The sequence below is a fragment of the Orycteropus afer genome, unplaced genomic scaffold (assembly GCF_000298275.1).
Source record: "Orycteropus afer afer isolate SDZICR_OR568_19922 unplaced genomic scaffold, OryAfe1.0 scaffold00285, whole genome shotgun sequence".
NCBI lineage: Eukaryota > Metazoa > Chordata > Mammalia > Tubulidentata > Orycteropodidae > Orycteropus > Orycteropus afer.
In genome coordinates this window covers 1,215,177-1,241,335 of record NW_006921872.1, presented here as the reverse complement: position 1 = coordinate 1,241,335, position 26,159 = coordinate 1,215,177, and the positions used below count along the sequence as shown (strand labels likewise).

At 47.2% G+C, this 26,159-nt stretch overlaps 1 protein-coding gene across 1 annotated transcript; it reads right to left on the bottom strand.

Moving 5' to 3' along the window:
- Positions 1–14,002: 14,002 nt before the first annotated feature.
- On the bottom strand, positions 14,003–23,816 carry AQP7 (aquaporin 7). Its single transcript, XM_007950682.1, has 6 exons — positions 23,718–23,816; positions 16,967–17,093; positions 15,544–15,681; positions 15,002–15,120; positions 14,617–14,834; positions 14,003–14,303 (listed from the first exon to the last, which is right to left on the bottom strand). The coding sequence occupies exons 1-6, from the start codon at positions 23,814–23,816 to the stop codon at positions 14,003–14,005; spliced, it is 1,002 nt and encodes a 333-aa protein (XP_007948873.1).
- Between the last annotated feature and the right edge of the window lie 2,343 nt (positions 23,817–26,159).

Below are 26,159 nucleotides of genomic sequence, written 5' to 3'. Positions count from 1 at the left end.
CATTTGTGGAGGTGCCTGATGCATCATAGGTGCTGAAAGTTTATAAAATGATACTTGATAATCGAGAAATATGTAAGAATCTTCTTTCTCCATAATATTAACCAAGTAAAAGATTATGGAATGCTGAACAGGCCTCTTTCTGGTGGATGCCCACATGCATGTCCCCTACCAGCCTTAGGCTAGGACTGTGGGAAGCAGATCAGGCCTGTTCTCTCACCCATGGTGGACATATACCTGAACAGATATTTATCATGGAATATGATTAATCTGGCACAAACAGATTTTCATTCATTTAAAGCTAAAGAGCCATAAGAGGACATTGCAAAACGTTGTAGCCTCTTTCCTTCTCCAGAGGTAAGCAGCATGAGACAAGCAAGCCCTTGGGTATGGTTTGTGGTGTGTTTAAGGAAGGTTTAGTTGTCCAGAACGGGCTGGCAACCGGAGGTAGAGCTGACAAAGCTGGAAAGGTGGACATAGGTCAACTCGGAGAGAGCCACAGGGAACACAAAGGATCCTAAGAGAGTGGCGTGGCCCAATTTAGATCAAGAGCAGGGGTCAGCAAATTCTATAACAGTTTCTGTTGCAGCTATTCTAACTCTGCCATTGTAGCACAAAAACAGCCATAAATAGTAGGTAAATGAATGAGCATGGCTGTATTCCAGTAACACTGTGGACACTGAAATAAGAATTTCATGTGATACTTCAGATGTCACAAAATATTTTGATCTTTTTTCAACCATTTTGAAATGTGAAAACTATTCTTAGCTCGTGGGTCATACAAAAGCAGGTGGCAGACTGCATTGGGTCTATGAGCCTGTTCTTGAGCACTCAGGCAGAATGTATAGAAGAGATTGAGGAGCTAACCATGAGGCAGGAGGCTGCAGGAATGATCCAGGAAAGAAGAAGAGGCTTGTGTGAGGTGGTGCTACAAAGAGGGAGGAGATCAGGGAGGTAGAGTAGGCAGGATGCCAAGGGTATGCCCCCCTCAAAATGAACATCCATCTGCTTCTCAGGAGTTTGGTGAATTCTCCATTGAGCAGTGGCCTTGGACAAGATTTTACATGAGCTTGCACTCAAGGGAAAGAGACCCCAACCCGGACATGGAGGGATCCTGAGAAGCAGATGGTATCTCCAGCCCCACACTCTTGTCCAGCAAGTCTCTTTATGGGGCCAGAGCTTTCCAGAGATCATGTTCTTATCTGTGGGATTCCCTTTGGCTTTTCTGGAAGGGCTCGCCCCTCAGCAGTGGTGCCAGCATGGCATGCACTTGGGGGCCTGTGTGCAGGACCAGAGATGAAAGCAGGCCCTCATGATCACAGAGTCTGTGAGACCTGGATGGGACCTGGACAGACCAGTGGAGGGAAGGGAAAAATGTCAGCCTTAGAGGGAGGTGCAAAGTCTCCATTGGTGGGCACTGTTGATTTAGAGAGGTTCTGGGTTTGGAGGAGTTCTGCCTGTAGGGTGCCAGCCCTTTCACTTGTGCCTGACAGCGTAGAGACCCTATTCTCTCAAGAGACCCTGCCAGTGTGTTTCTTCTAAGATGAGAAAGGGTCTACCAGACTAGAGTTCCTTCACCTTCACCCTCACCTTCACTTTGCTCATTAGATCCCTCAAGCACTCCCCACCCCAAACCCCAAAGGACCTCAGCGCAAATGCCCCACACCATCTTCCATGGTCTTTTAGACTCAGAGGATTCTCTAAGCCCATCCAGCCCAGAAGGGACTGTTCCTGGGCTCATATGAGCAATGTGTGCCAGGCCAGCATCAGAATCCATGTTTGGATTTCCCAGCCTGGAGCTGCCCTACACCAGGAGGGTGCAGAGTTCTCAGGAGGAGATGAGCCATCTTCTCTGGCTTCCCCAAACAGAACTCAGTCGGGAGTCCTTCCTAGTGACCTGGGCTGCCTTCAGCCCCAAGCGTTATGAAGTCTCTGTCATGAGGCACAGCTTGCAGGATTCTGGAGACCCGGTTCTGCTGAGGACCCCAGCTGCACAGTTGGGATGCCTGGATTCACTGCTTCAGTGAACTCTGGGTGGTTAGCTTACAGTTGGAGCATTGATTTTCCCTTCTGACCAGTGGGGTAATAGTTTCTGCCTGTGTCTGCCACCCAAGTTCATTGTGTGTGAGGCTCAGAGACCAGTGGATAGACAGGGTAGAGAGGTTGGGAGAGTTTCCCAGTGTCACATGGCACCTCAGCACAATCAATCCCCTGCATCCCATCCCAGGACTGAGTCTCTCAAGAAGATGGCTCTAGGGTAGAAGGGATAGAGCAGTTGTGAAATTGCCCTGCCAAGAGGCCTGGGATTTTAATCGTCCCTCCCCCTCTCATCACTGCTGTCCCCCACCCCGAACCTGACAACAGTGAGGAGGTCACCATAGGCCACACTTTGCCAATAACCCTTTCTGATATGGATAACAGCTATTGAGCACTTAATAAGCACCAGACATTATGCTCATCTCGTTTGCTTCTAAGTGCCCCGTGAAGCACATATTCTAATTATCCCTATTTTATTGCTAGGGAAGCAGAAGATTGGATAAATTAGATGACTCAGTGAAAAATTGGAGGTCTAAAATTCCTGCTAGATTGGAATCCAAACCTGTGTCTTCACCACACTGGCAGAGCAGGGCCAGCACCTAGAGCACCTGGAACTCATCCTGGAGTCTCTGAAGCAGGGTGGCCCAGTGGGTCAGGACAAGTGGGAAGAAAGGACGCTTATGTTCTGTCCCAATGTTGAGAACTCGGACAGCCTACGGAGAAGATGGATTTTTTTTCCTATAAGAGCCACTAGGGGGTGGTATAGATCCCTAAACCAGGAGTGTGTGTGTGTGAGCGAGAGAGAGGGAGAGGGAATAGAAGGGGTGGGATGGGGCCAGAAAAATTCTCTTTACAAAAACTTTTTAAATTCTAATTTGGGTGAAAGTTACTTAAAACTTTGAAAGTATAGTTTATAACCAGTATCTCTTAAATTTCTCACCTTTTCATGTTTTTGTTTGCTTAATATAGTTTGTCCCTGCTTATGAACAGTATACCTTGGGGAAGAGAACATAAGCAAAAGTGAAATGTGTTCTTCAGAAAAAGAAGATCCCAGTGAACTCCCTTCCTCCCTATGGTCTTTAACAGTTTCCTCCCTGCCTCCAGATCTGAGGTTCCTGTGGGACATCCAGGAGATGTCCATAGACGATTGGTTATAAGGGTCTGGAACGGTGGCCTTTTATTCATTTGTTCAACATAACGTTTATTAAGTACTTACCATGTGCCAGTGAATTTAGTTAGAGACCATCTGAAGAGTAGATTTGACACATTGAACATCTGTGACCAAAGACCAAATGAGTTGTGGGATGACACCAAGAACATCATACATGAAGAAAGCAAAAGGTATTGAAAAGATAGGAAAGAAAGAAAAGACCAGAAATGGATGTCTCTGAAACTTGGTCTTGAACAGAAAATAGCTAAAGTGAATGGAAGAAATGATTAAATAAAAGAGCTGAACAGGAGATTTGAAAGATTTGTCAAGACAGAGTAAAGTGTTATAATGAAAAATGCAAAGAGCTGGAGTTAGAAAACCAAAAAGGAAGAACACACTCAGCATTTCTCAAGCTGGAAGAACTGAAGAAAAAATTCAGGCCCTGAGTTGCAATATTGAAGGATTCCATGGGCACAATATTGAACAAATGCAGGAAGCATGAAAAAAAGATGGAAGGAATACACAAAGTCACTGTGCCAAAAAGAATTGGTCGATGGTTCACCATTTCAAGAGGTAAGCATATGATCAAGAAATGATGGTATTGAAGGAAGAAGTCTAAGCTGCACTGAAGAATTTTGGGAAAAACAAGGCTCCAGGAATTGACAGGATACCCATTGAGATGGTTCAACAAATGGATGCAGTGCTGGACATGCTCACTCATTTATGCCCAGAAATGTGGAAGGCAGCTGCCTGGCGAACCAACTGGAAGAGATCCATATTTGTGCCCATTCCAAACAAAGGTGATGTAACAGAACACAGAAATTATCAAAAATATCAATATCACATGCAAGTAAAATTTTGCTGAGGATAATGCAAAACAATTGCAGCAGTGTATTGGCAGGGAACTGCCAGAAAATCAAGCTGGATTCAGAAGAGGATGTAGAATGGGGATATCATTGCTGATGTCACATGGATATTGGCTGAAAGTAAAGAATGCCAGAAAGATGTTTACCTGTGTTTTATTGACTGTGCAAAACCATTCAACTGTGTTGATCATAACAAATTATGGATAACATTGCAAAGAATAAGAATTTCAGAACACTTAATAATTGTGTTCATGAGGAACCTGTACATAGACCAAGAGGCAGTTGTTCAAAAAGAACAAAGAGATAGTGATGGTTTAAAATCAGGAAAGGTGTGCATCGAGGTTGTATCCTTTCACCATACTAAATCTGTAAACTAAGCAAATAATCTGAGAAGCTGGACTATATGACATCTGGACTGGAGGAAGACAATCTGTAACATGCAGATGACACAGCCTTGCTCATATGCATATGAAGCTGGACAATGAATAAGGAAGACCAAAGAAGAACTGATGCATTTGAATTGTAGAGTTGGCGAAGAATATTGAAAATACTGTGGACTGCCAGAAGAACAAACACATCTGTCTTGGAAGAAGTAAAGCCAAAATTCTTCTTTAAGTGAGAATGGACAGGCTTCATTTCATGTACTTTGGTCATGTTGTCAAAAGGGACCAGTTCCTGCAGAAGGATATCATGCTTGGCAAAGGAAAGGGTTGGCGAAAAACAGGAAGACCCTCAATGAGATGGATTGATAACTGGCTGCAACAGTGAGCTCAAGTATAACAAAGATTGTGAGGATGGTTCAGGACTTGGCAGTGTTTCGTTCTGTTGTACAGTGTCACTAAGAGTTGGACCAACTCAGCAGCACCTAACAACTACATGTGCCAGTTTTACTCAATAGGAAATAACCACTAAACAAAACAGACACAGCCCCTGCCCACTTGGAGCTTAGTGTTCTAGTTGTGGAAGGCCAGACAATAAAATGTATGTGTGATGGTGATGTAGAGAAAGTCCTGTAGAGAAAAATAAAGCAGAGAAGTGGGGGATAAGGGAGTGGATATTTGGGGTGGGGTGTCTTATTTTACCCACAATGGTCAGTGCCTTAAGGTGACAACATTCAAGCAAAACTTGAAGAGAGTTAGTTATGAAGATATCTGAAGGAAGAATATTCCAGGCAGAGGGAACAGCCATCGCAAAGACTGTGGTAGGAGCATTTAATGCACAGTGAAGGAACAGCAAGGCCAGAGGGGCTATAGGAAAATGAATGAAGGAGAAGGTAACAGAAAATGGGATCAGAAAGGTTTAGGGCAGAGGAGTGAATGATAAGATCTGATTCATGTTTCAAAAGAATCATTCTTGCTTCTGCATTGAAACTAGACTGTAGGGCTTAATAGAAGCAAGAGACGGGGCAGGAAACCTCAGGGGACCTCTGCTATAATCTGAGATGGTGGTGACTTGAACCAGAGTGACAGTGGTGACTGGATACATTTTGCAGTTCAAAACATCTATAGAATGTCAGCTGGGATGTGGGGTGTGAGAAGAGAGGAGTCAGGGATGACTTCAGAGTGTTTGGCCTGAGCAAAGTAAGATTGACTTCACTATTACTGAGATAGGAACACGTGGGTGGAGTAGGCTTGGGGGAGGAAAATCTGTCCAGTGGGTGGTTTTACATCAGAGACAAGTCTGGATACTGGACTAAGCTAGGGATCTAATTTGGGAAGCTGTTGGCATATAATGGTGTTTGAAGCCTACTGAGATCGTGTAGGGAAATATAAAAAAGAAAAAGAAAACCACTGCCGTCAAGTCATAGTGACCCTGTAGGATAGAGTAGAACTACCTCACAGGATTTCCAAGGTTTTAAATCTTCAGAAGAACACTGCCACATCCTTCTTCCATGGAGCAGCTGGTGGATTCAAACCATTGACCTTTTGCAGCCAAGCTCTTTAAATAATCAGTGCAGCACCAGGGCTCCTTTAGGGGAGAGATGGTGAAAAGAGGACTGAGTCCTAGGCACACCGTAGTCTTAAGAGCCAGGAGCTGAGGACAGATAGAAGTCAGAAATTTCCAAAGCCAGAGATGTGGGCTGAAGTCCTACAACTCAGAGCTACAGGGAAGTCCTAGGAGTGAGTGTTTCTAGGCTTTTCCTCCAAGTTTCCTAGAAGAAGGTGGGCTTCTCTCACTTGTCCTGAGCCATTTGAACCTCCCAAGAGAAAGGACTGGCCCCTGGGCATGGTCAGTTAAGGCCCTAGAGTATTTGGGCTACCAGTCAGTGAGATCATGGGCCTCTGCTACCCCTTCTCTCCTTCCCATCCCTTAAACATGGGTGTCCCCCAGGGCTCCATTACTTCTCCCTGGGCCACCTCATCCATCTGCAAATCTTCAGCTGCCGCCTTTGGGCTTAGAAGCTCCATCTCCAACCCATGCCCCTCTCATTCCCCTCATGTCCCACAAGCACCCGTGTCTTGCTCAGGGGGCAGAAGGGTATGGAAGGACATAGGGAAGAGGTAACCAGAGGGAGAAAATGGGAAGAGAGATGTTACATTGTGGGGAATTGCAGTCAATGTCATGAGACAAAGTGTGTATGAAATGCTGTATCGAAAATGAATTTGCCCTGTAAACTTTCACCCAAGTCACAATAAAAATTAAAAAAAAAAAAGCACCCCTGTCCCAGCATGCCTAACACCAAACCCAGCTCTTTTCCCCAAAAAATTGTCTCCTAGGGTCTCCACCACCCATTTAGTGCCTAGGCAGAGCCCTGGGCATCCCCTCAACCCTCCTTGCACCCAAGCCTAGGTCCTTATCTCCCAGTTTCTAAATTTCTTTTTTTCTGGGTGTTCCCTTCTCTTCATCCACTGCCTCACCAGCTGGGCCAGTGCAGCTGCCGCCTCACTGCTCTCCTGTCCTAGTCCCTCCCAATCCAGTTTCACACAAAAGCTGCAGGGGTCTTTCTCAAGCATTAATCCAGCTCTGCCATTACTCTAACACTCCTCCCAATATTCCAGAGACAAGGTCCCAGCTGCCCAGCCTGGCCCAGAGGCCCCTCAAGCCACTTCCTACCTTACCTCCTCCCCTCTAGCCACACTGAGAAGCTTGTGCCTTGGTCATCCGTCTGTGCCTTTGTTCCTCCTGTTCCCTCTACCTGGAACACACTTAGCTCATTTCCCCAGGGCACCACAAGTTGGGCCTGGTGCATGTTCTAGATTCTGAGAGCTGGGCAGGGGGTTGGGAGGGGAGAGAGAATTTGGGAGGACCTCTCAAAAAGGGCAGCCCCCTCCCAGTTCAAAGACTACTACAGGGCTACGGGGTCAGGTGGGTCCAGTAGGGCATCTTCAGTATATGCCCCCTCCTCACACTGGCCTTCCTCAGGAGTTCATCGTCTTCTAACATCCCATGACCTGTGAACAGAGCCAGAGCGGGTGGGGGAACTAGGTGAATGGATAAGAATGCATTCTTGCTGGCCATGGCGGTGCTGTTCCAAGGACCTATGCAACCGCCCCCCACCACCCCTGTCTGGGAACTCCTTATCAGCCAACAAGGGTTTGGTTTGATTGGGCCGTGGAGGAGTCAAAGGCTCAGTCCAAGATTTATGGCTTCATCTGTGTGCCTGGCTGTACCCGATCTGGCCTATGTGTTTTTCTCCTTAGCCTCTGAGTCCAGGCCCTATTCACCCACAGCCCCTGAAGGGCCCAGAGCTTACTCTCCAGAAGCCCCTGCACAAACTTTTCACTCACTGCCCCCCAAAAAAAGCCCGTGAGTGGAGAGATGGGAAAAACCATGAGGTCTTGCAAACGCCACCTGGTCTTGCTCCATCACAGGGGAATACTGATAGCAAAAATTAAACCTGAAGCATCTCAGCTCCTCTGAGCCCCATTTTACAGATAAGGAAATGGAGTCCCAGAGAAGTTAAATAAACTGGCCAAAGCTTAATGATGGACATTTGATAATTTTATTGTTATTATTTTAACTGTACCTATATGTGATATCGGGAGCTCTGGTGGTATAGTGCCTAAGGCATTTGACTGCTACCCAGAAATCTGGCAGTTCAAACCCACCAGCCACTCCTCGGAAGGAAGATTGGACAATCTACTTCCATAGTGATACCACCTCAGAAACCCAAGGAGGGGTCGCTATGAGTTGGATCTGACTCCATGGCATTGAGTTTTGTTTTTTTGGTTTATATGTTAAATCAATGAGCTCTAGTGTTGTGCTGGTTAAGGCATTTGGCCACTAACCAAAAGGTTGGAGGTTCAAACCCACCAGCTGCTGCACAGAAGAAATATGATGCAGTCTGCTTCTGATTTAGAGCCTTGGAAACTCAGGGGTTGCTGTGAGTCAGAATCAACTTGATGCAGTGAGTTTGGTTTTTTGGTGTATGTTCTGTCAAGGAGCCCCTGGATGGTGCAAAAGGTTAAGTACGCTACTAAATGAAGGGTTGGTGTTCTGAACCCACCCACAGGTGCCTCAGAAAAATCCTTGGTGATCTTCAAAAAGGTTCCAGCCTTGAAAATCCTGTGGAGTACAGTTCTACTCTACACACGTAGGATCGCCATGAGTCGCAATTGACAGCAACTGGTATGTTACAGCCACCAACATCTGTCAATGTGTTGCAGTTGTGGTGGCTTGCATATTGCTGTGATGCTGGAAGCTAGTATTCAAATACCAGCAGGGTCACCCATGGTAGACAGGTTTCAGCAGAGCTTCCAGAATGAGAGAGACTAGGAAGAAAGACCTGGCAATCTACTTCCAAAAAAATACCAATGAAAACCCTATGGATTACAACAGAATATTATTCAATATAGTGTTTCCATGGAAGAAAGATGGGGCGGTCTGCTTCCGTAAAGATTTACAGTCTTGGAGACCCAATGGGGATCTCTATGAGTCAGAACTGACTTGATAGCAGTGAGTTTGGTTTGGTTTTGAGTATCACGTTGGAAGATGAGCCCTCTAGGTTGGACCAAAACCCAAGACCAAACCCACTGCCATCAAGTCTATTCTGACTCATAGTGGTAATAATAAAACATTCATAGTGACCCAACAGGACAGAGTAGAACTGCCATATAGGGTTTCCAAAGCTGTAAATCTTTACAGAAGCAAACTGCCTCATCTTTCTCCCACAGAGCATCTGGTGAGTTTGAACCCCCAAATTTTGGTTAGCAGCCAAATGCTTTAACCACTGCACCATTGGAACTCCTTCCTGCATTGAAAGGTACTCAAAATACACAGTGGCTGCAACAATGAACTAGAGTATACCAATGGTCATGAAGATGGTGCAGGCCCAGGAAGTATTTCATTTCTGTTACACATGACGTCACCAGGAGTTGGAGCCCACTCTACAGCAGCTAACACCACCAACAAAAATACGTTATGCACATTCTTGTTTATAGAATATATTTAACAATTTAAAAATCAAGCAAAACTAACCAAGGCCACATCCTTGGGTGCTGGGTTAATGCAAAGATTTGAAGGCTCTCTCCCTCTTAGTGAGTCACTTAATCTCTTTAGACCTCAGTTTTCTCTTATGTAAAATGAGTACAACATTGTGAGGATAACGTGAGAGGAAGCATAGTGATGACAGCAAAACAGTTCTGTCATCACAGCAGCCCTCTGAGGCTACCAGCCAGTTACCTTAGGTCACACAGCCAGAGCGGCAGAACAGGTATTTGGAGGTTGTGTCTGTGCTCTGAAGTGCCACAGTATGTGCCCTGCTACAGACAGGAAGGTGGATCATACCTGCCCGCTCTGAGAATAGAGCAGAGAGAGCCAAGGCCACAGTCACCTCATACAAGGGAACTGCACCAAGGCCTGGCCTGAGATGGCTCCTCCCACCTCTTTCTGCACCAGGACCCTGGCAGACCAGGGTGCTGGCTGTGGGTGCCTCTCCCTTGGAAGCCCTGAGAATAAGTGGGAGAGCAGGTTGGATCAAACCCAGTGACAAAATCTGAGATCACTGGGCTGAAGATCAAACATTTTCCTGCAAAGCCCTGGAGGAAACTGGCCTGGAGCTGGAGGTTCTTTCTGCCCCTTCCCCAGCTCCACTACAGCCTCAGCTAGGGCAGGGGTGTCAGGACATGTGGCCATAGAGCAGGAGCAGTAGTCAGAATTGGGGGTCTCCCCAGACACCGATAGAACCAACTTCACAGTACAGATGGGGAAGCTGAGGCCCAGAGTGGGGAGGGGTCCAGTCCAGGCTACACGGCCAGTCTGTACTTGGAAGAAGAGCCAGGGTTCTCACAGCTCACGCTGCAGCCTGGCTCCCATAGTTGCTCAGAATATGCTTCTTGGGTTCAGCAAGCGAGTGGGGCACAGGTGTGGCTGAGAGTGGGGCGTGCGCGTGCGCGCGTTAGTGTGTGTGTGTGTGTGTGTGAGAGAGAGAGAGAGAGAGAGAGAGAGAGAGAAAGAGAGAACAGAGCCAAGAGTAGAGACCCACAAGGCGCCATGATGACGCTCACCCCACCCTATCCTGGCTGCTTCCGTCCTTCCGCCCTCCCCTCCTCTAGAGACCTCTCTTACCTCTGACCCAAATCACTCCCCCAGGCCTGGCTTTAGTCTCCATCTGTCGCCCTTCTCTGACCTCATCTTTTTCCACTCCCTTCCTTCTGTTCCAGCACAATAGCCCTTCATGCTTCTGCCACGGGGCCTTTGTACTGGCTATTCCCTCAGCCTGGCATGCTCTTCCTCCAGGTGTCCCGCAGCTCGGACATTCACCTTCTTCAGGACTTTACTCAAAGCTGCCTTCTCATCTCCCTTTCCTGCCTTACCCGCTAGGCATGTATCACTGACTCACTATATATTTTTAGGTGTACAACACATCAGTTCCATATGGACTTTTGTGGTCTTCATGACTGTATCCTTGGCACTAGATGAGTGTGTTGCATATTGTAGGCTCTTAACCAATGTCTGCCAAGAGGATGGAAGGGCAGGCTCTGTGCCCAGGATCAGGGTTCCTCTGAGTCCAGCCCTGGGTCAGAACCCTACAGGATGTTGTGGACTATGGGCTTCGTAAGGCCATGGCTTCACAGTGGCTAGCAGGGCAGAGGTTCTGGATGGAGCCACTGGCCACCCTGCCTCCAAGTCACCTCCGAGGGACATAGGATGCAGAGGCTGAAGTAGTCCATGAGGGACAGATGAAGGCGGGAACCAGAACCTGGGACCTGTCCAAGGCTCACCCACTTGAGGCTGGGAGTCACACTGCCCTGGAATGCCAGGGATGAGAAAGTCCACACTCACTATGTTAGTGAAGCCACTGAGGCTTAGAAAGGGTCACGCAGAGAGGCCACATACAGCTGGCTGGGTACTTGTAGCTGAAGACTCTTCTCTTGTCATTCCCAGCCTCCACTTCCCCTGGCTCCACCCATCCCCCCATGAGACTTCCTCAGGCCCCTCCCTTTCCTCTCTGGACCATATGATCTCAGCAGGCTTCCAACCTACCACCTTTCCCACCCCCATCCCTTCTCATGCTATAGCTATGTCTCTTTTTTTAAACATGATACATAAAAAGAACTACGCATCGCATTTATACGTTATAAAGTATAATCATCTTACAGACCCATAAACTCACTCCCAACCCCAGAACTATTCATAGCCTGCACCTAACCCCATGCTCTGCCTCATTCTGTGCCCCATCTCTATCTCCCTGGAGGAATCATCCCTTTTTTTTCAGTTTTATCACATACATGTATATGCCCAAATAATATATCACTTTTTGTTTTTCAACTGTAAAACCAGTGTTATAATGTATGCAGCCTTCTGGAACTTGCTTTCTATCTCTAAAATTTTTCTGTGTTTTGGCAGGTAGCTGTTGTGCCTCTATTGTCACTGTTGTATAATATTCCATTGCATGTGCCTGTGCTGCAGTGTAAGCACTGATCTCCCTGTGGGTGGACAGTTGGGTTGTTTCCAGTGCCTCCTGCCATCCCACCTGGCTCCCCTCCTCAGCCAAACCTTTTGAGATGACTTCTCCACCCCTCACTCACAGCCTCGGGGGCTATGTTCCCAGGCCCTGCTGCTGACCTATCGCTGTTGCACAGATCCAGCCACCATATAGTCACACGATCGCAACATCCAGATCTCTATCTTCCTGCCTCTCTTCTGCACTCCAGATCTTATGAATAATAATAAACTAGTGTTTATTGAGTGCCAGGCCTCATTTAATATTCAAAGCAACACAAGGGGGTAGGTAATATTCTTATTTCCACTTTGCAGATGAGGGAAACAAGGCCCAGATAAGTTAAGTAATTTGCCCAAGACCACACAGCAAATCAGTGGCAGAGGGAATTGAAACTGAGGCTGTGTCCCTGGAGTTCATGCTCTTTAATCACAATGCTCTAGCCATCCTGGCCCTCGTTGCCCATCAGACAGCCCCAGTCCAAGTCCCACAGACAATTCAAACTCAACATGTCCACAATGTCACTTTTCATCATCTTCCTCTGCAAACCAATTCCTCACTTATGCTCTGCTCTCAGGGGAACACCCTCACCGGAGACCCAAGCCAGAAACTGGAAGTCACCCCTGTTTCCTCCCTCTCCCACATCCAATCTGAAGTCCTGCCAGTTTGTCCCTTCTCCCTTCCACACCACCAGCACTAACCTGTTCAGTGCCCACTGCTCCTCCTGGGTGATTACTCCCACTACTTTCTCTGCAGGCCCCAGTCTCCCCCTTCTTAGCAGACTGTATGTGCCACTCACGGGGCTTTCTAAGTCTCTTCTCATTGTGTCCCCCACCTCCAGAAGGAAGTCCAGACTCTTCTACCCTCATCCTTTCCAACTGTAAAGTGCTGCTCCCAGCCCCAGGAAGGACACCCTTGCTTTCAACTGCTATCTCCTTCTCTAGGAAGCCATCACTGACCTCGGTCCCTAGGCTGGTCATTGAGCCCCCTCCAAGCTCCCTAGGCTCCATGCATCCCACTCACCATCATTTAGCTCCTTCCTCACAGTTATCTAACAATTCCCATTAGACTGGGCTCCACTGCTCAAGCCCCAGTGCCCAGGCAGCTGCATACAGTAGGTGCTCAATCATTATTGGAGGAATAAATACATGAGTGATGACAGGAAACACAGGTGATGCTCTTTCTGAATCCTGGAAAGAGCGATGGTCCCTGCCTGGCCCTGGGGGATTCTGATTACCCCCCTCCCACCCAACCGCTGCCCCTATCTCCCCTAGGGCCCCATGCAGCTTTGTCCTATCTCTGCACCTTTGGGAAGTATTTCCTTCTGCATTTTCTTCCTACTCCTACTCTAGAATTCCTCCAGAGAGCTCAGATACCAGGAAGAAAGAAGAGGAGCCCAACCCCCTCCTAATTTCTGTATCAGGAATTCTAAGGGGACAATATTGAACACAAGAGAGTGAAAATTGATTAAGTGGGGCAAATATGAAAAAAGTCTTACTCTTTTTAAGTATAAAGCATAGATATATATACAGAACCTCAGTAGATACACAGCAAATATATGGTATTAAAATACCATGGGATTAAGGGAAAAGCATCTAAAAAACTCCTGACAGGGTAGTAATGAAAACAAGACAGAGAAACTCTAGTCTACATTCTTGGCCTCACCACTCAGAGGATCGGCCACACTGAAGGAGGGAAGACCTGGGAGAGAGTCTAGAATCTTATCACTGGACAACTCAAGGTATCCTCAACCAGCCAGCTCTGGTCCTTCCCCCAAACACCCCTCTCCTTAATTCATGCCTGATAGTCAACCATTAAGTCTCAGGCAACCTTTCATCTCACCCTGTTCTTACTTAAGCCACAGGTCTGCTCTTCTCCATTCTGCCCTCAACAGGAGCCCCAAAAGGCTAAAAGTTGTTGGAGGCTTCTTAGCCACTAGGCTAAGACATAAGCCTGGAGTTTCTAGAAGAATCCAGGAGGGAAGTCAAACGACAGGAGGCACCCAGGAAGCAGGGGTGCCTCTGTGGATAAGGCTTTCTTTATTGAGCTGGTGGTACAGTCACAATATTCTTAGAAGTGCTCTACAGCAATGACTGAGTCACTTACGGGTGGGATAGGCCGGGTTGAGAATTTGCTTTTGTCAGAGATGTTAGAGGACACAGAAACAGGGGTGAGGGAAGAGGTTTTGGATAAGTGAGACTTCATCTTGGGCAACACGGATATCCTGTGTTCTTCATACATGTTGGTCTCCTTTGGAGTCTTTGGTTTCCACGGGGTGTAGGAGCCAAGGAAGAGCAGGTAGATGATACCACCTAGGTAGGCACCCAGGGGTGGTGCCACCACTGGCACCCACCACCAGTGCCCTCCAGCTCTGTGGGCAAGAGATGACACCCACATCCCTCAGACCAAGACAGGGCAAGCAGAAGAGTTAGCCCCATCCTGGGCCCAGAGTCTCCCCTGTGCCTGGGACCCTGGCCAGCCTCAGCCTGATTCAGGGACAGGGGTTGGTTTGGGGCAGGCTTGACTGAGCAAGATCCCCATCAGTGCCAGTCTAGGGGAAAGCGGGGACTCACTCTGCCTCCCCAGGTCACCAGGGAGCTCTGCCACTTCTCATTCATCCTTGACCCTCTACCTGCAATAAGCCTCCACAAGCAGGCAAGAATGGGGATGGGGCAGGGCAGTACCTGAAGACTTCGGGGCCCCAGCCGGCAATGAAGGTGAAAAAGCGGGGAGGAAAGTCCCGGGATGGGTTGATGGCATATCCTGTGTTCATGCCTAGGGATATCCCAATGGCGACAACCAGGATGCCAATCACTAGGGCCTGGGTCCCTTCCAGTGCTGCATTGTTCTGCTTGTCTGTGATGGCGAAGAGACACAGCTGGAGCAACCCCGTCAATAATACCTGAGGAGCAGACACCATGGCAGCCTCAGCAGTGCCCAAATCCAAGCCCATTGGCAGACATGTCCTGGTGCTTTCCAACCAAAGTTTTTGTCCTCTCCAGAGGAAGGGACTACTTGCTCCTGAGGGGTGGAGGGCTTGAGGAGGAGTACCCACCCTAGACCACTGACCTCATTCAGGAAACCCCACCACAACGTCATGTGGCTAGGAAGGTAGGTGGCAAAAATGCCAGCTGTGGCTGTGGGACCAGTCACTGTCAGATGTTCATTTGAGAAGTGGTTGATGGCCTCTGTGGAGAAACGGATTGAGATATAGAGCCATCAGGTAAACCTCATTTAAAAAATAAACAACAACAACAACAAAAAACACTGCTTCAAGTCGATTCCGACCCATAGGACCCTATAGGAGAACACAACTGCTCCATAGGGTTTCCAAGGCTATAAATCTTTACAGAAACAGATTGCCTCATTTTTCTCCCACTGAGTGGCTGGAGGGTTCAAACTGCTGATCTTTTGGTTGGCAGCTGAATGCTCTGACCGTTGTGCCAGTAGAGAGCCCCAGAAATAATGTTGCAGGGCAAGGATTGGAGGACACCTCAAAGGCTTTTTTCACCCAGACATTTTCACAGGCCAAGACACTGAGGTCCTATCTGCCAATACATTAGAGGAGGAGGCTGAAGCCAGAGGCAGACAGCCCCAGGCAGGACACTCACTGTAGAAGAGGCAGAAGATGGTGGCAGCGGCCAGGAAGGAGCCCAGGAACTGGCCCAGTACGTAGATAGGAAACTTCTTCCAGGACATCCGGCCTAGAGCGCAGTTGGCAAAGGTCACAGCTGAGTTCATGTGGGCCCCTGGGAAGAGGGGGCAAGTACGTTGGGGGAATGAGAGTACAAACAAATCAGCAACAGTCATGATAACAATGGCTACCATTTATCAAGTGTGTATCCTGTGACTGAGAAGCAGGTACCACCATCTCCATTTTGCAAATAGAAATGTAAGAAACAAAGAAGTTAAATACCTTGTGTAAGCTGACCCAGCTAATCAAAAAGTTGGGTGGAATTTTGATCAAAGATTCTATAGAAGAATACTGATCAAAAGGGGGAAAATGCAGAATAGAATTTCAAATTCTCATAGAATCCAGACTTCTGGAGTTATGAAGGCTGAATGAACCCCAAAAACTATTGTCCTGAGATAATCTTTAAACCTTAAATCAAAATATCACCGAAGTCTTCTTTAAAGGAAATAATAAACTAAACAAAACCCACTGCCACTGAATCAATTCCAACTCATAGTGGTGGTATAGGACAAAGTAGAACTGCCTAGGGTTTCCAAAGCTGTAAATTTTTACAGCAGACTGACACAGCTTTCTCCAAAGGAGTGACTGGTGGATTCAAACTGCCGACCTTTTGGTTAGCAGTGGAATACTTTAATCACTGTGCCAGCAGGGCTCCTTAAACTAAGTAATGTTGTTGTTGTTAAGTGCCATCGAGTCGGACCCGACTCATAGCAACCCTTTCTTGGGTTGCAGTATCACTATGGAAGTAGATTGCCCAACCTTCCTTCCGAGGAGTGGCTGGTGGATTTGAACTGCCAGTCTTCTGGTTAGCAATCAAGTAGTGCCTTAGGCACTATGCTACCAGAGCTCCTAAACTAAGTAATAGTTTAGCTTAATTAGTAAAGAATGGCTGCCTTGAGGATTATGTCCTTTTAAGAACTATCTATATGGATCAAATTGACAACAGCAACTCAAAATATTAGATAGATAAGTTAGGGACCAGTGAGTTTAACAGAAGAGAAATAGTTCAGAAAAGGGAGGTGAGAATGGTTGCACAACTTGACAAATGCAAATAATGTCACCGAATTGTATATGTAGAAATTGTTGAATTGGTGTGTGTTCTCCTGTGTATATTCTCAACAACGACAACAACAAATAAATAAAAATTTAAAATATGAGTTGAGGGGGCTCAGTGAAGGATTTGGGTCAGGGAAGTCAGAGGCAAGGGGTTCAACAGTGTTCTCCTCCCTCCGGGTGGCCAGTGAGGGTAAAGCACCCATTGAGTCATAGAAGGGGCTGGCTGCAGGTGAGCAGAGAAGAGCCTGGCCTTGCCCAGTCAGGTGGGGGCAGGACTAACTCACCAGAGATGCCCCCTGCCACGTGCACTCCCATGGTGACTCCGAAGCCAAACCCTAAGTTGACACCGAGGTAGCTCCCGAATGTATTCTCTCCTAGAACCATATGGGCCACGGAGCCAAGGCCAAACACCTGTGAGGGAGGATCTCTGAGAGGACTGCCTGCCCAGGAACCCCCACCTCAATGGAGGGCTCAGAGCTCAGTTATGGCTCCTTGCCCCCACACCCTGGACCTCCCAGCATCACCCCTGAAGACCCCCTACCATGCCCCCTTCCTCCACAGCCTTCCTTCCTCATGATCCCTTGTCCCTTGCCACGGTTGATGCCTCTCAGACCTACACCAGTCAGAGCTGGGTGGTGGAAGTAAAAGGAGACAGAGGTGGGGTGGTGTAGATCTTACAGACTGGACACTTCAACCCCAAGTCCACCTGAAGGCCAGGAGAGAAGGCAGAGCTGTGAGGGGGTATGGCTGATGTGGCATGCACCCCTCAGATCATCTCACACTTCCAACTAGCCTAAGGGAAGTTTCTTCAAGGGGTCTCCAAACATCAAGCCTAGACGCTGCTGGGAAATGAGTGGGCACATGCACACACACACACACATGCTTGTGTGTACACACATACACACACACCAGCCCGGAAAGTCTGTGGGATTCTATCTTGCCCTCAGGTCCATTCTCATTGCTCTCAGGCATCATCTCAGAACTTCTTGCTCTCTCCCACCCACAATTGCTTTATCTCCTCAGATGGCTGCCCTCACACACACACACCAGCTCTTTTCAGGGAGAATAGAGGCCTGAAGGTAGGTCCTCTCTCAACTTCTAGTTACCACTCAACAACACTCACCTGCATCTACTCCTACCTTCCCTTCAGCTCTGGTTCCTGTGCCCCAGCCCCTTCCTCTACAGAGACTTCTCTTCTCACCTGTATCTTCCACCCTCTCCCTTGACTGGGGTCTCTTTCTTCCTAAAAGTAAATCTTCCAGCCTCAGCCCTGGCTTCCTCTCCAGCTGTGGACTCCTGATGCCTCTCCCTGCCCATTTCAGTCACGCTCAAGAAAGAATCCACTGGTCCACTCCTTTATCTCTTCCCTTACACTATCTCCTCAATATGACTTCTGCCTCTAAACGTCACTGACTTTCTTGACTTTGCTGACTTTGACACTATTGACCATTCTGCTTCTAGAAAATTCCTCTTTCTTGGCCTCCATGACCCCTCTGCTGGTTTTTCTTCTTACCTCACTAGATTCTCTCTCTCTCTGTCTCTTTCCTTCTCCCATAATCTTTCCTTTATCTGCTTCATGTACATGGATGCTCCCAGGGCTCCATCCCTGGCCTCTTTCACATCTCACCTCAACCCCTTTTCCTGGGTCTTCTGACAAAGTTTGTGGCTTCAACTTTGCCCCATACATTAAAATTCCCAAAATCTCCACCTGAGATCTCTATTTCCAAATATGCACTGGAAGGCCCCCAGGTATTCTATAGGGTCTGAAAGTTGAACCTAGAGCCACATATCACCACTCAGAAAGAAACAGTGTTAAATGAGAGAAGAACAAAGTGAGAACGTGCCATGGACACCAGGGAAAAGCAGAGTTTTCCAAAGGCAGGTATCAGCCATTTTGTCATGGACAGTCTCTAGGTGAAGTACATTAAAAACTGGAAAGTATCCCTTTGGTCCAGTGGCATCTATGGTGAGCATTTTATCATCAGGCCATGGAGGCAGAAGCCAAGTCCAGGAGATTGATAGGTGGTGAGGAAGAGTTGAAGACAGTAGTGAGGGTCCCAGTGTAGACACTTCTTTGAGAACTTGCTAACTTGCTTGACAAGGGAAGGAGAGAAAGTGATATGTGAGGGGGTTCTTGGGGTGAAGGAAGGGATGTTTCACTTTGTGTTGTGCTGTTTTGGGTGAGAGATAATTCAGTATGTTTACAGGCTGGGAGAGAGAGAAGCTGATGATGAAGGAGAGGGGAAGTTGATTCACTGAGCAAACCTTTAGAAAGCAGGTGGAGTGGGGTCTGGCTCAGATGTAGAGGGGTCTTCTGTGGAGGAGGAACATCCACCCGGGCAAGGAGATGGGAACTCCCAGGAAGGTGTGTCTGCTGGTGAGAGGGACAAGAGGATAAGGAGCAGAATACAGAAAGCCTGCCTGATGATTCTCCCTGTCGAGTAAGAGACAAAGGATGATGTAAAGACAGGCAGAAGTACAGACAATGACATGAGACAAAGTGTATGTGAACTGCTGTATGGAAAGTGAATTTGCTCTGTAAATCTTCACCCAAATCAAAATTAAAAAAAAATAGATGTGTAGTATAAAACCAAAATCAAATTTGTTGCTATGGAGTTTATTCCAACTCATGGCGATCCCATGTGTATAAGTTAGAAACTTGCCACATTACATTTTCAGTGGCTGATTTTTCAGAAGACCACTAGGTCTTTCTTATAAGGTGTTTCTGGGTAGACTCACACTACCAACCTTTCTGTTAGAGCTGTGCACTTAACATTTGTGCCACTCTAGGACTCCAGGCATATGGTATATGGGCCTTCAATTGATCTATTGCCCAGAACCCCATAATGTAAGGTGCAGTCCTGCTTGCATATTGTAGGCAACCATCAAATATTGGCTGTATAATGAATGAATAAAGAAAGTTTAAACTATGGGCTTACTTCAAAGTTTAAATAGTGACAGCTTGAGAGAAGGTTCCACAGGCAGCAAAACTGAATCTCTCAATCCATATAGATACACACTCCCACACAATGAGCTTATGGCATGGTGAGGGAATCAATCTGCCCCAAGGATTGCATAGGACCAGGGGTGGCTATGATGAAAATATGTGAGAATTTTCACTATAGATTAGTAAGCAAAAAGAAAAAAAAAAAGAAGTACAGACAGAGGGGTCTTGGGGAAGTCTGAGAAAATGTGAAATAGCCCAGATGAGGTAGGGGAGAGGCAGTTGACCAGAGCCCACTGGTCCCTCAGGACCCCCAGGACAGGTGGGGGGAAACCTCAAGGTGGGCTGGCCTAGGATCCAGGTTGAGGATACTGGCAGGCTTTGGGCAGCAGTGGGGGAGGAGTAAGGAATGAGGCCAGGACAGGCTGACAGGCTGGAGAAGCCAGGAGGTGCAGGGACCAGAGCTGGCATGGAGGGTCTGAAGACCAATGGTTCCTCACTTCCAAGTAGGATCTCAAAATCCTTTGTTGAAACTAGTAAATGAATGAATGAATGGACCCTGCATGATCCCTGGGTCAGCATTGCCAACTGTCAACCATACAGTACACATGTTTTGTTTTGTATAACTTGGTTTTGAAGACGAGAAATTTCAGCTTCTCATGAAAAATAAGTTTGGGCAATGCTCGCTTGCATTCTGTCCTCCATGGCAACAGGGCAGCACTCTGCAATTAGCCACAGTCCCCACCACTCTGAGGTGCTCACGCCCGGCCCCTTAGCATGTGAGTTTGCAACCTCTGCCCTATGGCTCATGTCTGCAGATGGTTTTCCCAGGAAAACAGGCACCGCCCTGAGAGCTTTAGCCCTTCCCCTCCCTGGTCAGTGAATGTGGCCCAGCTCCTCGAAGTCCCTTCCATACCAGCAGGCCAGTCCCAAGGACAACAGCCCTAGAGGAATCTGTACAGAATGGAACAATCCACTTCCCTTATCCGGGCCTCAATAAATGGGGCCCAAGGTCACACTAGCCTTTCCAACCAAACATTCACCCTGATGACTCACCAAGCTTCCTAACAACTGAAAAGGCCCCCACTCCTTGGCACAGACCTGGCAGCTAAAAATAACAACACAATGTCCTATACAGGCTTAAACATCACAAAGGTCTTTTCACAGCAAATCTGAATAGCACATGTTTTTGCTCACTCTACAGATGGAAAAACTGAGGCCCAAGGAGGGGTCTTGAACTACTCAAAGCCTGAAATCAAGGGCCACGCCCCAGCTGGGGGAGATCTAATAAGACAGTGTGAGAAGGCCTATCATATCTAAACTAAGAGACAGAGCAAAGAGATGAAGGGTCAAGACTGAAATCAGACTAAACTGGATTTAAATTTTGACATAAAGTATAAACTTTGATGAGGGACTTAGTTTTGTGAGGCCTCAGTTTCTCCATCTATGAAATAGAGATGATAATAGTGACTGCCTCACAGGTTATTGTGAGGATTTGGGGAGATGCTACATGTAAAGTACTTAGCATCAGAGTGCCTGGTACGCAGTAGGTGCTCAAAAGTAATCCATAAAAGGAAGAGAAAGGCAGACATGAACACGCATCAGTGCATGTGGGCGGTGCCTGTTTTCCTAAGAGCTCTCTGAGAAGGCACCCTCCTACCTCTGCGGTTCCAAGGTTTAACAGCCCTCATGGGATGTTTTTGGAATGTCGTGTCATAAATGAATTACTTTGCCCTGTATTAAGGAGGAATAGGATCCAGCTGCTGCCCTGGATTGAAGCTCAGGGGCTAAGGCAGAAGAGCTAGAAATGGGGGAGGGAGAGAGAGGGGGATGCAGGGAGGAGAGCCAAGCTTAGAGCATTTGTCATAACAACAAGGGACCTACACATGTGTACTGGGTGCAGGGCACTTGACCTTCCTCACAGAGGTCTGACAACTCAATATTAGTGCACACGTTTACCAACAAGCAAGTTAACACTCTGAACAGTTCAGATCCTAGTGAAAGAACACATAGCTAGGAGACAGAAGAGTAGAGATTCAAACCCAGCTCCAGCGGATTCCAAAGCCCATGAAGTCTTGATTCAACACTCAATCATCAAGAAAACAGCTCTGAGCCAGGGAGAGACCTGCCAGGGCCAGCTGGTGATTCACTGGCAGGTGGGGATAAGAACCAGAGGCCCGCCCCTGGTCTGTTTGGGTCCCACTGTCTCCTGCACAGTGACTCTTTGAACACACACACATACATACTACCTCTCTCATCCCTACTTCCCCTGGCCTTCACAGAGGCTGCCTCTTCTTTCGTTGGGCCTAGCCCCTACATAAGTTTCAATGAGTATGGCTGCAGTGGTGCCCAGCTACCACTGTCAACCACAGGGAAAGGGATCAGTGCAGGAAGTCCTGGATAGAGTGGGAGAACAATGTGGAACAAAACTCAAATTTGTAAAATAAAAATTAAAAAAAAAAACAGGTTTACTGATCTGATACAACCTGGTGAGACCCCCTGAGACTATGGCCCCTGGTTACCCTTCAGGTCTGGAATTGAACTCATTCCTGTGACTTCCAGCCAAACAATGGACAGGCATATAGGATTAACATTTACATCAAGTAGATATCCTCCTTAGAATGATCAGTCATAAGAGAACAGAAGGGCAATATTTGCACAGGGAGATAGCACATGGGGCAGGAATACATAGGAAAAAAGGACACAGGGAAGAGGTAACTACAGGGAAGAAGTAACTACAGGGAAGAAGTGGGAAGAGAGATGTTACATTGTGGGAAGTTGCAGTCAATGTCATGAGAAAAAAATGTGTATAAACTGCTTTATGGAAAGTGAATTTTCTCTGTGAACTTTCACTGAATCACAATAAAATAATTTTTTTTTTTTTAAAGTATAGCTACAGATCCTATTGAGGGCAAAGGCTTAGTGGAATGTGCAGCAGGGCTAGAGTAGGTAGAGAGAAGGAGATTCCAAGAAACCTCACATCTCACTTATAGTCTGATTTCTGTCCCCATCATCCACTAAAAGAATCCTTACCAAAGTCACCAATGACCTACATGTTCTGAATTTGATGAACCTTGTCAGTGCTCATCTTATTTGGCCTCTTGGTAGCTTCCTAACTACAGACCACACTCTCCTTGTGGAAACATCCCTCCTCTGCGAGCTTTAGTCACCTTTGTGAGCTTCTCATACTTTGTCCTCTTCATACTCCTTTATGAGCTCCTCTTCATTCGTTAGAGTTCTGTTCCCCACAGTTTTGTCCTCAACCTCTTCCTGTACACACTGGACAATTTTTTACAACCAAAATCCACACTCACATGGTCTTCAACTTCTAGCCTAAACTATTCTTTTGAGCTCCAGACCTCTATATCTATCTTCTGGATTTCTCCACTGCACCTCACTTGATCACATCCTAACTGACCTCATCTCACCCTGTGCTGGACCTCATGCTCCAGAGAATGGCCTCATCAGCCCATACCTCATATGTATTCCTTGCAAAATCTCCCTGATTCCATCTTCTACCACTCTCAAACATGTGCTTTCTTCCCCGTGCCCTAAACCAGTCGCCACCTTCTCTCTAGCTTGGGTCATTATGGCAGTCTCTTAACTGGTCCACCAGCCATGTCCTTCTTAGGCTCCACACACTGCATCCAAAATTACCTTTTAAAATCCAAATATGATCATATCATTTCCCTGCTTGATAGCCTTTAATGTCTCCCCATTGTCCTCAGGATTAATTCTCAGAGCCCGGCATTCAAGGTTCTCTTTAACCTCTTTATCCTTGGTTTACCTTCTCTCCACTTCCAGCTATGCCCTCTGTCCTCCCTGTTCCAGCCTGTGGCTTCATTCTGCACCCACATATCATGAGCACTTTCTCTCAAAAAAGACTTGGTAAAAAAGGCCCCTCTCCTTACTTTCCTATGTTTCACCTTTCTTCCTCTCAGAGACAAGGGCATGGTCAATGTGACCCATGGTGGTCAGTGATTGGGGGGGTGAAAGGTTCATGAACTGCTTTACTGAGCCTCACCAGCCTAGGGTCCTAGGGTTCATGCCTCTACCTCAGAGCCCACTCCCTGTGCTGCTTGCCCACTTACCATCATGACATAAGTGCTCATCAACTCGCCCAGGAACTCCCTCAGCATCTTCCTCTGCATTTTTGCCTGTATCCTCGTTATCATGGATGATGGGACCATCCTGGAGTTGTAGACAGGCCTGAAGCAGCAACTTGAGCCCATTGGCAGAATGGGGCTCAAGTCTGCTTGCTGCCCATTGCCCTTTCAACTCATGGCTCAGTTAATGGGTAACCCAGAAGCCTTTCCACACACACCTCCTCTTGCCCAGGGCAGCTGGGACAGCAGGGACCAGATACCTGAAAGCCACAGGGACTGGGGCTAGAAGGCCAGGCTATGCCCCTCCTTCCTTCTGGGCTGGAATGGACCACTAGGAAGGGCACACCAACAAGACCATTTTGCACAGGGGGCAGGCAGTTGAGGGTTGATAAGTATAAGCTGTGATGCCAAGAAGACTTGGGGGCAGAAGCAGGCAGGGAAAGAGCAGGCAGGAAAGTGGAGCTCAATTGTCTCTCAGCCAGCCTATCTGTGGGACCCAGACCTTGGGGTCACAGGAAAGGCAGCAGTCAGCGCCTTGCAATAGGCAGGCACTCTGCAAATAGTATGGGGTATGGCCAAATCTGGTCTTGCTGCAGTGGGGGCTCTACAAATAACATTGAGGCAATCAGTGGCTAGTGCTATGAACACAAACAGATGCTTATGAATGAATGAGAGAGAGAGTGGGAAGAAGGAACCGGATCTGCCCTATTCATCTGTGTATCCTCGGTACCCAGCACAGTGCCAAGCACATAGTAGGTGTGCAATAAATATTTGTTGAATTAATGAAGACAGGGAGATTCTTCTTTCATCTTCTCCACTGAATCCCTAGACTTGCTACGATACCTGGCACAGGATAGATGCTTGATAAATATTTGTTTGATAAATGCATGGTTGGATGGATAGATTAACAGATGAAAAATAAGTTAGGGGAGGGTAGGGAACACTGTTAGATAGGCAGAGATAAGAATTGATTTGGGTGAAAAATAAGTTACAGACTTCATTGTCTGGAAAGTAGGTAGGATTGGGGATGGAGTCTGGGGAAGGACATGGGTCTGGAGGCTAAAGGAGAGGAGAAGTGGTGAAGATACCTTTAAGTGTGGCCTTAGTGCTTGTTCAGATGGGCAATGCCCCCCACATTGACTGAATGCCTGGAAACTGACAGCACCCTCCAGCTACCTCACCCCATTCCAAAAAAACTCACTCCTATTGAGTATATTCCAACTCATAATGAGTCCCATTGGGTTCCCAATGCTGTAGATCTTTACAGAAGCAGATCACCCCATTTTTACTCCATGGTGGGTATGAACCACCAGCCTTTTGGTTAGTAGCCAAATGCCTTAACCACTACACTGCAACAGTTCCTTGCAAGCTTTCTAAATTCCCTTGCCCTCACATAGCAAAAGCAAGCAGAAGGAGTGGGAGAAACCAACCTGACATGGAATAACACATACTTCACTTCCTCTAAAATCCTGTGTTCATATCTTATCCACCCCAGTCCTTGTTCTGGTCCTTACCCCAGGGAAGTAAATCCAGGCATAAGTATCTCAAGAAGGGTGTAGAGTTGCCTGAATAACCACCAGCCCAGGTCCAACTTCAGCTCCCATACAGCATCATGGGCTGCTTCCTTGACTTGTGACCAGCCTCCTCAGCCCTGAAGAGCAGCCTATGAGCAGCCTGATAAGAGACCCAAGAACAGACCCAGGGAGGTACCACAGAGGCAATGATGACCCCAGGTTCTAGCTAGAGCAGTGGAATGACCAACATGGGGCACAAGTGAGAAGTTGCACATTTGGACAGGAGGATGAGGAGCCCTTTTGGGGGTATATTGAGTTTGAGGAATCTGCTAGACACTTAGGTGGAGATGACTAGTAAAGAGGTACCTGGTCATGTGGTCTCGCTTAGAGATACACATTTGGAGGCCAGCAAATCACAGATGGTCAGTTGAGCCATGGGCATGGATGATAGGGTGTAGAATAAGAAGAAATGAGGGCATCCAAGAAAACCAGCCTACAAACCAAGACACTAACAGTCAATCAGATAATTACCTAAATAACCTGCTACTCAAGAAACTAAACAACCAAAAACTCACCAATCAACCCTTGAACTAACTAATCGACCAATCGAGTAATTTAATTAACCAACACACTGACTCATCTATTAACCAATTCATTTAATTCTCTAATCAACCAACAATCATAAATGAACCAACTAAGCTGATGTCACCTTGCTAATTTGCTAACCAACATTTACCTATTCAACAAACATTTGTTGAGCATCCACTCTTGAGTCAGGCATCAGACACCGAGCAAAAACCCAGCCTCCACCTTTGGGTTGCTCTATCTAGTGGGTCAGACAGGCAATGGCAACAACCCCAGAGAAGAGAAGCCAGGCTGTGAGGGCTCAGAGAAGAAGTGGGAGGTAATACCT